General features: G+C 37.5%; 2 protein-coding genes across 2 annotated transcripts; both read left to right on the forward strand.

Moving 5' to 3' along the window:
- Positions 1–398: 398 nt before the first annotated feature.
- On the forward strand, positions 399–6,472 carry LOC308381728 (trace amine-associated receptor 1-like; the record flags this gene model as incomplete). Its single annotated transcript, XM_080859296.1, has 4 exons — positions 399–486; positions 854–993; positions 5,756–5,887; positions 6,146–6,472. The coding sequence occupies 4 exons, from the start codon at positions 399–401 to the stop codon at positions 6,470–6,472; spliced, it is 687 nt and encodes a 228-aa protein (XP_080715422.1).
- A 4,178-nt stretch (positions 6,473–10,650) lies between these two features.
- Positions 10,651–11,664, forward strand: LOC308360760 (trace amine-associated receptor 13c-like; the record flags this gene model as incomplete). Its single annotated transcript, XM_080832870.1, has 1 exon — positions 10,651–11,664. The coding sequence occupies one exon, from the start codon at positions 10,651–10,653 to the stop codon at positions 11,662–11,664; it is 1,014 nt and encodes a 337-aa protein (XP_080688996.1).
- Between the last annotated feature and the right edge of the window lie 301 nt (positions 11,665–11,965).

Below are 11,965 nucleotides of genomic sequence, written 5' to 3' on the forward strand. Positions count from 1 at the left end.
TGGCAGTGTTTGTGTAGTGCTTTTATTTATTGTAGGACATCATGAATCATGAATATAAATGTGAAACATAATTGTTAATGATACAAATATTATCGTATTTATTATTATTATAATTATTTAAATCCGAGGATGTCTGTAGAGTTGATGTCAACGCAGTCACCAACAATTTCTCACAAATTCAGCCCTTAACTCTTCTAACATGGACCACCCCCCTGCGGTATCTTGTGCTTTTTTTGAGGAATTGCATTTAAGAAAACTCTGGACTTCAATTTTAATGTTAACTTTTATCATTTTATTTAAATAATGCATCGATTCTGCCATGCTGTTAATTTTACTTTCATATCTTTTAATTTTGCATCTATTTTCATTGAAGTGTCCCAATGGAGCTGGAGTTAGGCATGGTTCTGGGTGTTTCCTTGTGTAAGATGATTATAAATACCTGCACCATCCAGCCCCGTTGCTTTTTCCAGCTGTTGCTTGACTTAGGTAAGATGGGCCCACTCTTAGTGGTCTTTTAGGAATTTTATCTAATTATGAGATAGCTTGTGAGCACTTAGACAAACTTTAAATAAACAATGTGACCATGTTTTTGTTACAAATAGTGTGCTTAGGCACCATGGAAATAGCTTGATGCTGTTAATTGTCTAAGCTAATTCTGATAGCAGCTGCTTGTGTCATTTACTTTGTTCTTATAGGTGAAAACAGTCTCGACAGATGGACCTGAGAAGCACCAGCCATGGTGGTGGAGAGGAGATCATTCCACTTTGTCATGAATCACTAAATGGCTCTTGCCCCAAATTCTCCTATCCAGATGTTATTCGGGTTCCTCTATATTTTTTCTTTGGGACATCAGTGGTGATAACAGTGGTTGGTAACCTGCTTGTCATCATCACTGTTGTCCATTTCAAACAGCTCCACACACCTACAAACTACCTCATTCTGTCTCTAGCTGTGGCAGACCTGTTGCTGGGTGGCTTTGTGATGCCCCCTAGTGTGATAAGATCTATAGAATCATGTTGGTATTTTGGGGAGTGGTTCTGCAAAATCCACACTAGTACTGATGTAATGTGTTGTACTGCCTCAATTCTGAATCTGTCACTGATATCTATTGATCGATACTATGCCATAGGACAACCTCTCCATTATAACTCTAAGATCACTGGCTCTGCCATAGCAATTTTGATTTCTATAAGCTGGGGTATATCTGCAGTTGTTGGTTTTGGAATGGTGTTCCTAGAGCTCAACATTTGGGGTATTGAGGAGTTTTATTACAATGTCAGCTGTATGGGTGGCTGTATTTTGTTACAAAGTATTGCATCAAGCACGGTTTCATCTTTGATGTCCTTTTACATCCCTGGCGTGATTATGCTTGGCATTTATCTAAAAATCTATCTCATTGCACAGCAACAAGCAAGGTCAATTCACCACAAACACATGCAAGGTCAGAAACAAGCAGCTGTGAGTAAAATGGAGAGGAAGGCCACTAAAACCCTTGCAATTATCATGGGAGTATTCCTGTCTTTCTGGCTGCCATTTTTTATTTGCAACATCATCGATCCTCTTATTGGTTACTCCATTCCCCCTTTGTGGTTTGACACGGTTGTGTGGATTGGTTATTTTAATTCAACATGTAATCCTCTTGTGTATGGGTTGTTTTACAGCTGGTTTAGGAATGCATTCAGAATCATTGTACTCGGCAAAGTATTTCAGAGAGACTCATCAAAAACCAATTTGTTTACAGAGTGAAATGATTTACGTAAACAGGAGATACACATTACATTGTTGTTGAATATTATACATATGTTTCTAAAAGACTGTGGATACAATTAGATTAAAATACTGTTTTTACTTAACATATACTGTATGTGAAATGTACTGTAATGCATTAAGTCAGTAGGTATTACAGAAACTACAACAGCGCCTCTCTAGACATAGGGTTTATGGATAGCAAACGAACCCTTTTAAAAACCAAAAAATAAACTGCATATAACTAACCATTGAGAAAACATTCTAATGGCCTCATGAATTTAAATCAAATTTGTGACACATAAAATCATCGCAAATTTTCTGAAAAAAACTACACCACGCTGAAAAGTCAGTCCACACTATGAAAGGAAACATTTACTTCATGGGTCATCATTTGAACGACAAGAAAAAAATTGAATAGACTAACTGGATGGCTACCATATGTAAACCCCTTCAGTGTATAAGATGTTTTAACAGCACCATGCCCTCACCATTTATTGAAGACCAGAATTTTCACGTTCAAGAATTGACACAACAGTAATAGAACAAGAACCGAACAATACAGACTATTGTTGTGTTTATCCTGAGCAATTGATCAATTACCCCAGGCTGGTTGATGCCTTAAGGTGATTCAATGTTTTTGCATGCCGTGTTAAGGTGATTCAACGGTTTCATATTGTGATAGCACACAATAATAGGCTGCTGTGCTTTACAATTAATATATCTAATAATGCTAATGTTGAACACACCAACTCATGGATACAGTATGTAATAATATGAGTTCCCATACAAAAAGTAAATCTGCACTGGTGCTCAGTGATTTAAGAACAGTTCCATAAAACCCAGTAGGCCTGTTAGGGTTTACCATAATGTTATGCTGCCGTGTATCCTCTTATAATATAATTTTCATTGCCCTTAGTCTGTGTTTTGGTAAGTTAATCAGAGGGGCTGTGTTCAGCTCCAGACCATCTCAGGTGTCCCATGAACACCCACTACAGCAACGTTTGTTTCCTGATTTCTCTCTTACAAATGTGCTATGCATGTGTTCATCAATTTAAATGAATGCTAAAATAGTTTTAGCAACATGTAAAGTGAGGCAAGCACAGAAAGATAGTCACTGAGTGTAATGGTATCATGGAATGAATGTGAGGATCTGTTTGAGACCAAAAAAAGTAAAAAGCAGTATCACTGGCGTTGTGTTTGAGAACAGACCACTGAAAGCAGCTCACTTAGAAGATACAACATTCATTCAGACAAACCCTTTCCACAGGCCCAACAGAATTCTCAAAGCAAGTCAGAACTAAAGTAATAAACAGTCCACTACAACGATAGTACCAGTACACAGTCCACAATACAGATCCAAAAGTGACCATGTCTGAGCACACATCAGTCAGCCACTGCATTTTTAACAGCCATCCCTCTCTGGCTGCCTTCAGATTGAGAGCTACAAGTGGTTCAGCTGGGATTTAGCCCTACAAGTGCACCATCTGGTGGTGGCTAGACCAAATAGCTAGAAATTTGAAACAGTGATATTCACCTTTTTGAAGTAACTCTAGGAGATATAGATCAGTATAACTATACCACCGCAGATAGGGGCTAATACCGCAGCAGGTTGTCAGAAAGTAAACACATAAAAGTGAAGTGATGGAGGCACATATACATCAGAAAGCTCTGACTGCTGTCACTAGTACAATGGGGATTGCATAACACTACCCAGACAGGACATGTTTCAATATACAGGGTCACTGGTACAATAACTGTCTAGAAAGTGTTGTCTGTGCTTCATGGAGAAAAAAAATACAGAAATATATTGTCAAGAGATACAGAAATGAATTGTCAAAAGTCACAAATGTCAAAAGTGACCACTATAGTGGTATACCATCAAGCATTACTATTATAACTCTTGGTACAAGGGGTAATAATGAACTATTGTTAACTAAATTGCCACAAACTGACATTCAGTCCCCCCAGGATTTCGCTGGCCTTTTTTGAGATAGTTGCAGCCTAAAAAAAAACTTTTCCAAAAAGTTGCTGTGTTTTTTGCGATTGAAATTGCGAGAGCAAGTGAAAGTTGTGATCAAAAGTTGCGAATTTCCCTCTCTGTAATCATAATTTAGTTATTTGTTGAAAAATAACTGTACGTTGTGGAGGTAAAATAAAAGAAGCCTTTCTTGACTTTTTTACAACTGCTGCGATAAACTGGTTGCACAGACATATGATGGAGCCTCTGTCATGGCCTCAGAGCTAAATGGGGTGCAGGCAAAGGTTAAAGAGAAGGTGCCCGAAGCTTTATTCACGCATTGCTATGCACACAAGTTAAATTTGGTTCTAGACCAATCCGCGAAATGCATCCCCGAGTGCAGAAACTTTTTTTTTTCAAGACAGCTGAGGGACTTTCTGCTTTTTTTTTAGCAAATCATCCAAACGCACCCATCTCCTGGATGAGACTGTCAAATGCCAGGTGGAGCTCCAATTCAAGGCTGTCCAAAGGATTTTATTTCACCTTCTAGATCTACGTGTCATGTTTAAAGTAATCAGCAAACAATCCAGACAACTGGGACAGTGAAACATTGGCAATGGCTGCTTGGTTTAAGTTGTGGCTTTCAAAACCGTCAACCTGTTTCCTACTGATGGCTTTTGAAGGGATCTTTAATGACACCGATGCTCTCTTTAGCATCCTTCAGTCCAAAACCATAAATATGGGATTCTGCTGTAATCGCATGAAAGACACAATGAAAGTGTTGGACAGCAAGCAACAGGATTTTGAACGTTTTCATGCACACATTGAGGAAAGATGTGATGAGATGGAACTTGTTCACCGCGAGACACGAGATGGGCTGTCAAAGAAAACAGAACAAGCTTGCATCTACTACTGCACCTGATTATTGATTGCTTATGTTGTCTTACAAACATTGCTCAACCTGTTTTAACATCCCTATTCATTTCAGAAGCTGGCAAACGCTTCCTGACTTGAATGATTATAATGTAAGCCTATTTCTCAACTTGCATCCTTGACAAGCATTTTCATGGAGTGGAGCCCAGGAGGTCCTAAATTATGACAGCACTGCATTTCCTAATGATGTTTATTTGTTTCTTAGTTGGTAATATTCCATACCTATGTTTCCTTATTTTTTGTCATACTTAAATCTGACACTAACAAACTATTTAAACTAAAGATCCGTACATAAGACGAGCATAAGGGAATGTGGAAAAAACGTTTAATGTATTAAGGTAATGTCATGAATATTAATCAATGGAGAGCTGAAGTCAGACAGAAAATCCTGCTGTTTGATTGGTCCAAAATAAAGTTTTGAGGATGGAGTTTTGAATTGCTTGAATATAAATATGGGCTCTGGCACGGGAAAGCCCACACTTCCAAACCTCCACACTGCTCTCAAAGGTAAGGTATAATATATATATATATATACATAGAGAGAATATGTATATATACATGTATATATATATATTCTCTCTACCAAAAACATCACAGATGAAGCATGTTATGCGTAATGATCAAAAAAGAATAACTGTTCATTACCATTGATAGATTCTTAATTATTTATTTCTGTGTTGTTCATTCGGAAAAAAAACGTTTCTATTCCTTTCAGTTTTTTTCTTCCTCCCCCCAATCAAAATGATTTGTCTTACATTCCAGAATGTGCTTTTAAAACTGTCCAACTTTACTGTCAAAATACTGCTGAACTGAAATATTCAAAAAGTATTTTTCTCTCAGAACAGGTTGATGAAAATGAACATCTCTGTACCTCAGGGTTTGCAGTTCTGCTATGAAGAACTAAATGGCTCATGTACCCGGATAACCTACCCTTTATCCATTCGTATACCGTTATACCTTTTTTTTACCTCAACAGTCATTGTCATAGTGGGGGGAAATCTTCTTGTTATGATTACTATTTTTCATTTTGAACAGCTGCAAACTCCTACCAACTACCTTGTTTTCTCCATGTCTGTGGCTGACCTCTTGTTGGGTATGGTTGTAATGCCTCCAAACATGATTGAGTCTTTGGAAAAATGCTGGTACTTTGGTGACTTCTTGTGTAAATTCCATGCCAGTGTTGACATTACCCTTTGCAATGCCTCAGTTTTACATCTCACATGTATATCCATAGACCGTTTCTGTGCAGTGACTAAGCCCCTACAATACCAAAACAAAATGACAACATGTGTGGTGTTCACTATGATCTCTCTCAGTTGGATTTTTTCTGCCATCTTTGGGTTTGCAGTGATATTTTTCCCTACTGACATTGACCCCTCAGCTGAAAGTGTTGATGTTGATTGCATAGGGGGATGCTCGGGCTTACATGAAAAAGAAATAGGAGTGTCGTATTTCTTTGTGTTCTACTTCATCCCATTGATTATAATGTCAACCGTTTACCTTAAGATTTTTTTCATCGCAAATAAACAAGCTTACACCATCCACAAGGTCAACACACAAGTCAGAATTGACAAACACAATCAGACTAAGAGGGACTTTAAGGCCACAAAGACACTTGGAATTGTCATTGGTGTGTTTCTCTGCTGCTGGACTCCCTTTTTTATATGCAATATCATAGATCCAATCTTAGGGCACTCCATACCTGCACTTTTATATGAGATTTTAATGTGGGTCGCCTTTTTAAACTCTATGTTTAATCCCGTCATCTATGCCTTCTTCCATACTTATTTTAGAAAACGGTTTCAAATCCTACTTAAAAGATGCTTTAAGTAAGGTGTATTTATGAAATGGCTTGGTGATTTACATGTAAAGTGCTGGAAACCGCCTGTATGCTGTTACATATAAATAAATGCATGTTCTCTCATCTACTGTATGTGTCTTGCATTGTGCTAATGTCGGTGTGTAAGGACTCCCTTTGACCTGAAATTTGATTATGGCCATTTAACAGTCATAAATTACCAGAAATATTGGATAAGAAAAGAACAAAAGGTGACTATTTACTGCATGGTTATACGCTACGGCTATTCTTAATCATACTGCTAAATTCATATTCCAATCTGTCAGCGGAGAGTAAAATCGTACTCGTACTTTCTCCCTATATGACATATACACATATGTATCTCCCTATAAGACTTATTTTTATATATATACTGCTGAATTCATATTCCAATCTGTCAGCGGAGAGTAAAATCGTATTTTTATTACACTGCATTTCTTTTGTAAAGGCTAATATCTTCGCCCCCGGTGTAAAGTTTTTCTGCTGCTCCCTTTCTCCCTATATGACATATACACATATGTATCTCCCTATATGACTTACACAGGGCAAAAATATTAGCCTTTACAAAAGAAATGCAGTGTAATTAAAATTTTACACATTTTACTCTCCGCTGACAGATTGGAATATGAACTAGTGTATGTATAATATACAAATGCATCTCCCTATTTTAAGGTCAAAAGCACTTTACAAAATAAACCAAAGACAAAAAAGAAAGAAATGCAGTGTAATTAAAATACGATTTCACTCTCCACTGACAGATTGGAATATAAACTAGTGTATGTATTATATACATATGCATCTCCCTATTTTAAGGTAAAAAGTACTTTACAAAATAAACCAAAGACGAAAAAGAAAGAAATGCAGTGTAATTCAAATACAATTTTACTCTACGCTGACAGATTGGAATATGAGCAAGTGTATGTATTATACAGTATATACAGTATATAATACATACACATATGCATCTCCCTATTTTAGGGTCAAAAGCACTTTACAAAATCAACCAAAGACGAAAAATGTTAAACCAACTCTAGTCAGTTGATTCTCTTTAAATACAGCTTTTAATGATCATTGTCATTTCCCTTGTTATTCATTACAACTTTTGTGCTTTAAATGATAGATTACATCATGGCCCCTAGCCTCTTGCCTGTCACAGCAGTATATTCCTTTCTAGAGTCACCCCATCAAATCAGTCTGTGATGACATCCAATTTCGACCAACCTTTTAGTTTATCCTTCATATACATACACATTTTCGGTCCAATAGACATGGTCGGTTTCATGTAATCGTGATGGGCTCTATGATGTCCTCCAGTGAGGATCTGAAGAAAAGTGAATTTTATCTTCTAAGTGTATGTCTGTGCCAACATCATCTAGTTATATCAAATTTTTGTTTTAAAACATAAATATCGGAGATTGTCCACTAGAATAGACTAATGCCAACATGGCGCACAACCCAAACTCGTGCTCATGACAGGCAATACAAATTAGCGATGAAATATCAAGTAAATTAAACTTCTGAGACAGATGTATGAAAGGTGTATATGAACATTTCTTCCCTCAAAATATTCTAAATTGTTCTTGGATTTCTGATTGACTACAATAAAATATAATAAAGGACGAGCACATATCATTACAATAACATTGATAAATTCATTGTTAGTTGTAATTTTGCGTTGGTGACTCCAGTGAGAAGCCTGTTAAAAAGCTATTAGCAATCTAGTTTGCTCCTTCTTCCTTGCTAATATGTTGGCCGAGGCATAATGTACCACTCTTCTAATAAAGGCAACATGATATTACATGAATCAATAAATCAGTACGTTTTTCATATTTTGCCGGAGTTAAAGAAAACCTGCCTAGGCAGATGTGATTTAAGGCCTGGCCTGGAGTGTACAATCACCCAAAAGGTGTTGGCCTTTGGATGAGGCCTATTCTACTTGCCATCTCCACAATACACACCAGTGTGTTTCTGTTGGCCACACAATCTCCATACCAACAAGTGTGTGCACTGTTTATCTCCTCATATTTGAAAAAACTATTGTTTCTTTCATACTGTTTAGTTATTTCTGTGTGCCTTGTGCATTGTTTTAGGACAGTACTAGCCCACAAGAGGAAAGAATATGATCATACCAAAGAACAGAAATTCTAACTATGTCTTGTGTCTTAGAAATGCATTATTAACTACACAAAGAGATTACATCAGCAGCAGAGAATGAACCTCAATAAATGAAATCAAAACAGCCATGCTAAAGTCACATATCATGACTGACTGTGTTTACCAACACCTTTAATTAGCAGGATACCTGAAGGACAGCAGAGGCCATCATAGTCCAGACCCAATTACATGTGTGAAAAAGTGGAGCCTCTCCTAAGACTAATTAGCTGAGACACCTGGGGACACCTTTAGATGCACAGGGTTACTCTCCTTATTTTGAGGTTTAACATTGAGTGACCATCTTGAATTATATTATAATAGTATTAATAGTATTTCCATGAGCTTCGAGTTTATAAGAATACAATTAATTACACGCACATTTTCACATCAGCTATGAATTATGAATTACTTTAACATGTGTTAAAGTGTTAGAGTTCATAACACATAGGAGGCAATGAGGACTCCTTATTGTCACAGGCCTCACAAGCTGATGTGTTGTTTGAAGACCAGCCAGGCGTTACGGCCAGTCAGCTGTGACAGCCGTTTTGGAGGAAGACTCTGCAGCGGCCACCTGCAGCATTCTGTAACATGAGGCCAAATCTTAGAACCAAAAACTTAGATTTCCACAGGGGCCACACTTCAGCATAAACACCTTCGCCCCACTACCTATTGTAATTATATATCATTCATGACCAAACACTTTCAGTACCTGTGATTTTGTTGGTTTCCAGGGACTACACTGACTGTAAGTTACTTTATCATGGTAAGGCCTATTATTTTTTAATAGGGTTCTATGGGGCTCGAGGTTGTTTTTTTTATGAATACATGGTTGGGTTGGGAGGGCTACACAAAATGGTTAAAGGTCAAAGGCGGGGCCAAAAGTAAGCAACATTAGATGTTGGATGGTACTGATTACTAGCTATGCTACGCGGGTTATTATGTCAGACATTACCTCGACACCTTGAATTTAACGTTACACAACCACAACATCAGATGGAATGTAGGCCGTAAATAATCCACAGTGTTGGTGGTTTCTTCACTTATTTAGTAAATACAGCAAAATGAGTGTCCATGAGGTGGGTTAAAATTCAGTTATTGACGGCATAGTTTAAATGGTTTGGAGAAACCGTAGTTTAAATGGTTCGGAGACATTTTTGATGTCATAAGAAAGACCAATAGTGTGATTGCTTATGTATTGAGAAATCACACTAATAAAAAATAAATGCATTCAATTAATGATTGAAAAATAGAAAATTGGAATTAAATCTGTGTATGGCCTAAACAGTCTTATATTAAGTGTAGTGGTATGGCATTACTGTGATTGAAACTGTCATCCCTTTGCATCTTCACAAGGCTATTAGGCCACTAGCTGAATAATTTTAAGTCATTGCCAATTATAACCTTGATTGCTTTGTCCACCTTTGCTCTAGCCACTCTAGGCTATGCTGGCAGTGTAAAAGAAACGTACTCATCATCATCTCTGCCTGACTTTGAATGGTACACTGCCATATTGCAACAGTAAGATCTGAAATGTACATTCCATATTTTGTACAATCAGTGTCAAAAAATATAGTAGTACAGTTTTGCTGTGTGCTGTGATGTTGTAAATTAAACCCTGTGAATTTGCTGTCTAAAAAAGACTACCACTGGTCATTAGACAACAATCAGAAATCAAATTAAATATTGGGAGAAACTGAAATTTGCTCTTCTATTTTACCAGCTTGTTTACATTTCACAATATTGTCGTATTATCGTTTCAGAAATACATATCTGCATGCAAGATAGTTGGTTGAAACTGAATTTTAGTTATACACAGAGAAATATGTTACATGCCCTGTCTGTAGCCCACAAGTGTCACCATGACTGCCCAACCATAGAACCTAAGCAACTAAACCCCCTGGGAACCTCCCACAAAGGATAGAAAAAGTATATATAAGCCCATGTACAGAAAATAAGACATAGGGTAGGGGGGCAAATGACCACAGGGCGTCTCTTGCTTCTATGACAGAAAGAAAGGAAAATGGACACCAAGATTTCTTCGGATCAATATTGCTTTCCATCACTGAATGGCTCTTGCATGAAAGGCACTTACAATCAGGAAACACAAGTAGTTTTATACATCATGTTTTGGACCAGCATGGTGGTTACTATTTTTGGCAACCTGGTTGTTATTATCTCTATAATGCATTTCAAACAACTGCACACGCCGACAAACCTGCTTGTAATGTCCCTGGCACTCGCGGACCTGCTGCTGGGACTGACTGTGATGCCATTCAGCATAGTCAGATCTGTGGATGGGTGCTGGTATTACGGCAATGCTTTTTGTTTACTGCATTCCAGCTTTGACATGTTTCTCACCTCTGCCTCAATTTTTCACCTGATATCCATAGCCATTGATCGACACCAGGCTGTTTGTTACCCTCTGATGTACCCTACAAGAATAACAATACCTGTGGCTTGGCTTATGATAGCTGTGAGTTGGGCCATTGCTGCTGCCTACTCCTTTGGCCTCCTCTATTCCAGGGAAAATGTTAAAGGGCTTGATGACTTCCTTAAGTCCATATACTGTATTGGTAGTTGTAACCTGCTGTTCAATGCACTATGGGGGGCACTGGATACCTTGATAGCATTTTTCTTACCCTGTTCTATTATGGTAGGTCTGTATGCAAAAATATTCTCTGTTGCTAAAGGTCACATAAGAAAGATCGAAGATGTCAACCGAGAGCTTAATTTGAAAAATGAACATGTGCAAAGCTCAGAGCGTAAAGCAGCAAAAACTCTTGGGATTGTTGTTGGTGCTTTCATTTTTTGCTGGATGCCTTTCTTTGTCAATTCAATTGTTGATCCGTACACAAATTTTTCTACCCCAGCTATTCTTTTTGAGATTTTCACCTGGCTGGGTTATTTTAATTCGACTTTGAATCCAATAATATATGGGCTCTTCTACCCATGGTTCAGAAAATCCCTTTATTTAATTGTCACCTTCAAAATATTTAGTCCACATTCATCTGACATAAATATATTCCCTTCTTAGAGCAAGGATTGTTCAAGGATCTGTGAATTAAGACTCCATGTATCCCAGTACTTCTGAAATACTGAATATTAAGGACAATGTTGCTGCCCTTTACAGTGGAATGAGAAAAGTGCCTTCTTTGTAATTGTTCATATATCTCTTATAATTCTGTATGACAGTGTTTCAGCGACCAATGTAAGGACAGATGAATGAACTGTGTTTCTTGGAGCCTTTTGTATTACACTACCTATCAGGGGGTTCAATGTGACAAATAGCAATCTGGCCTTTAAGGAAAGCTCAATCAATATGTCCCTCAAATAAG

The sequence above is a fragment of the Sprattus sprattus genome (genome assembly GCF_963457725.1).
Source record: "Sprattus sprattus genome assembly, chromosome: 2".
In the NCBI taxonomy this organism is placed as follows: domain Eukaryota; kingdom Metazoa; phylum Chordata; class Actinopteri; order Clupeiformes; family Clupeidae; genus Sprattus; species Sprattus sprattus.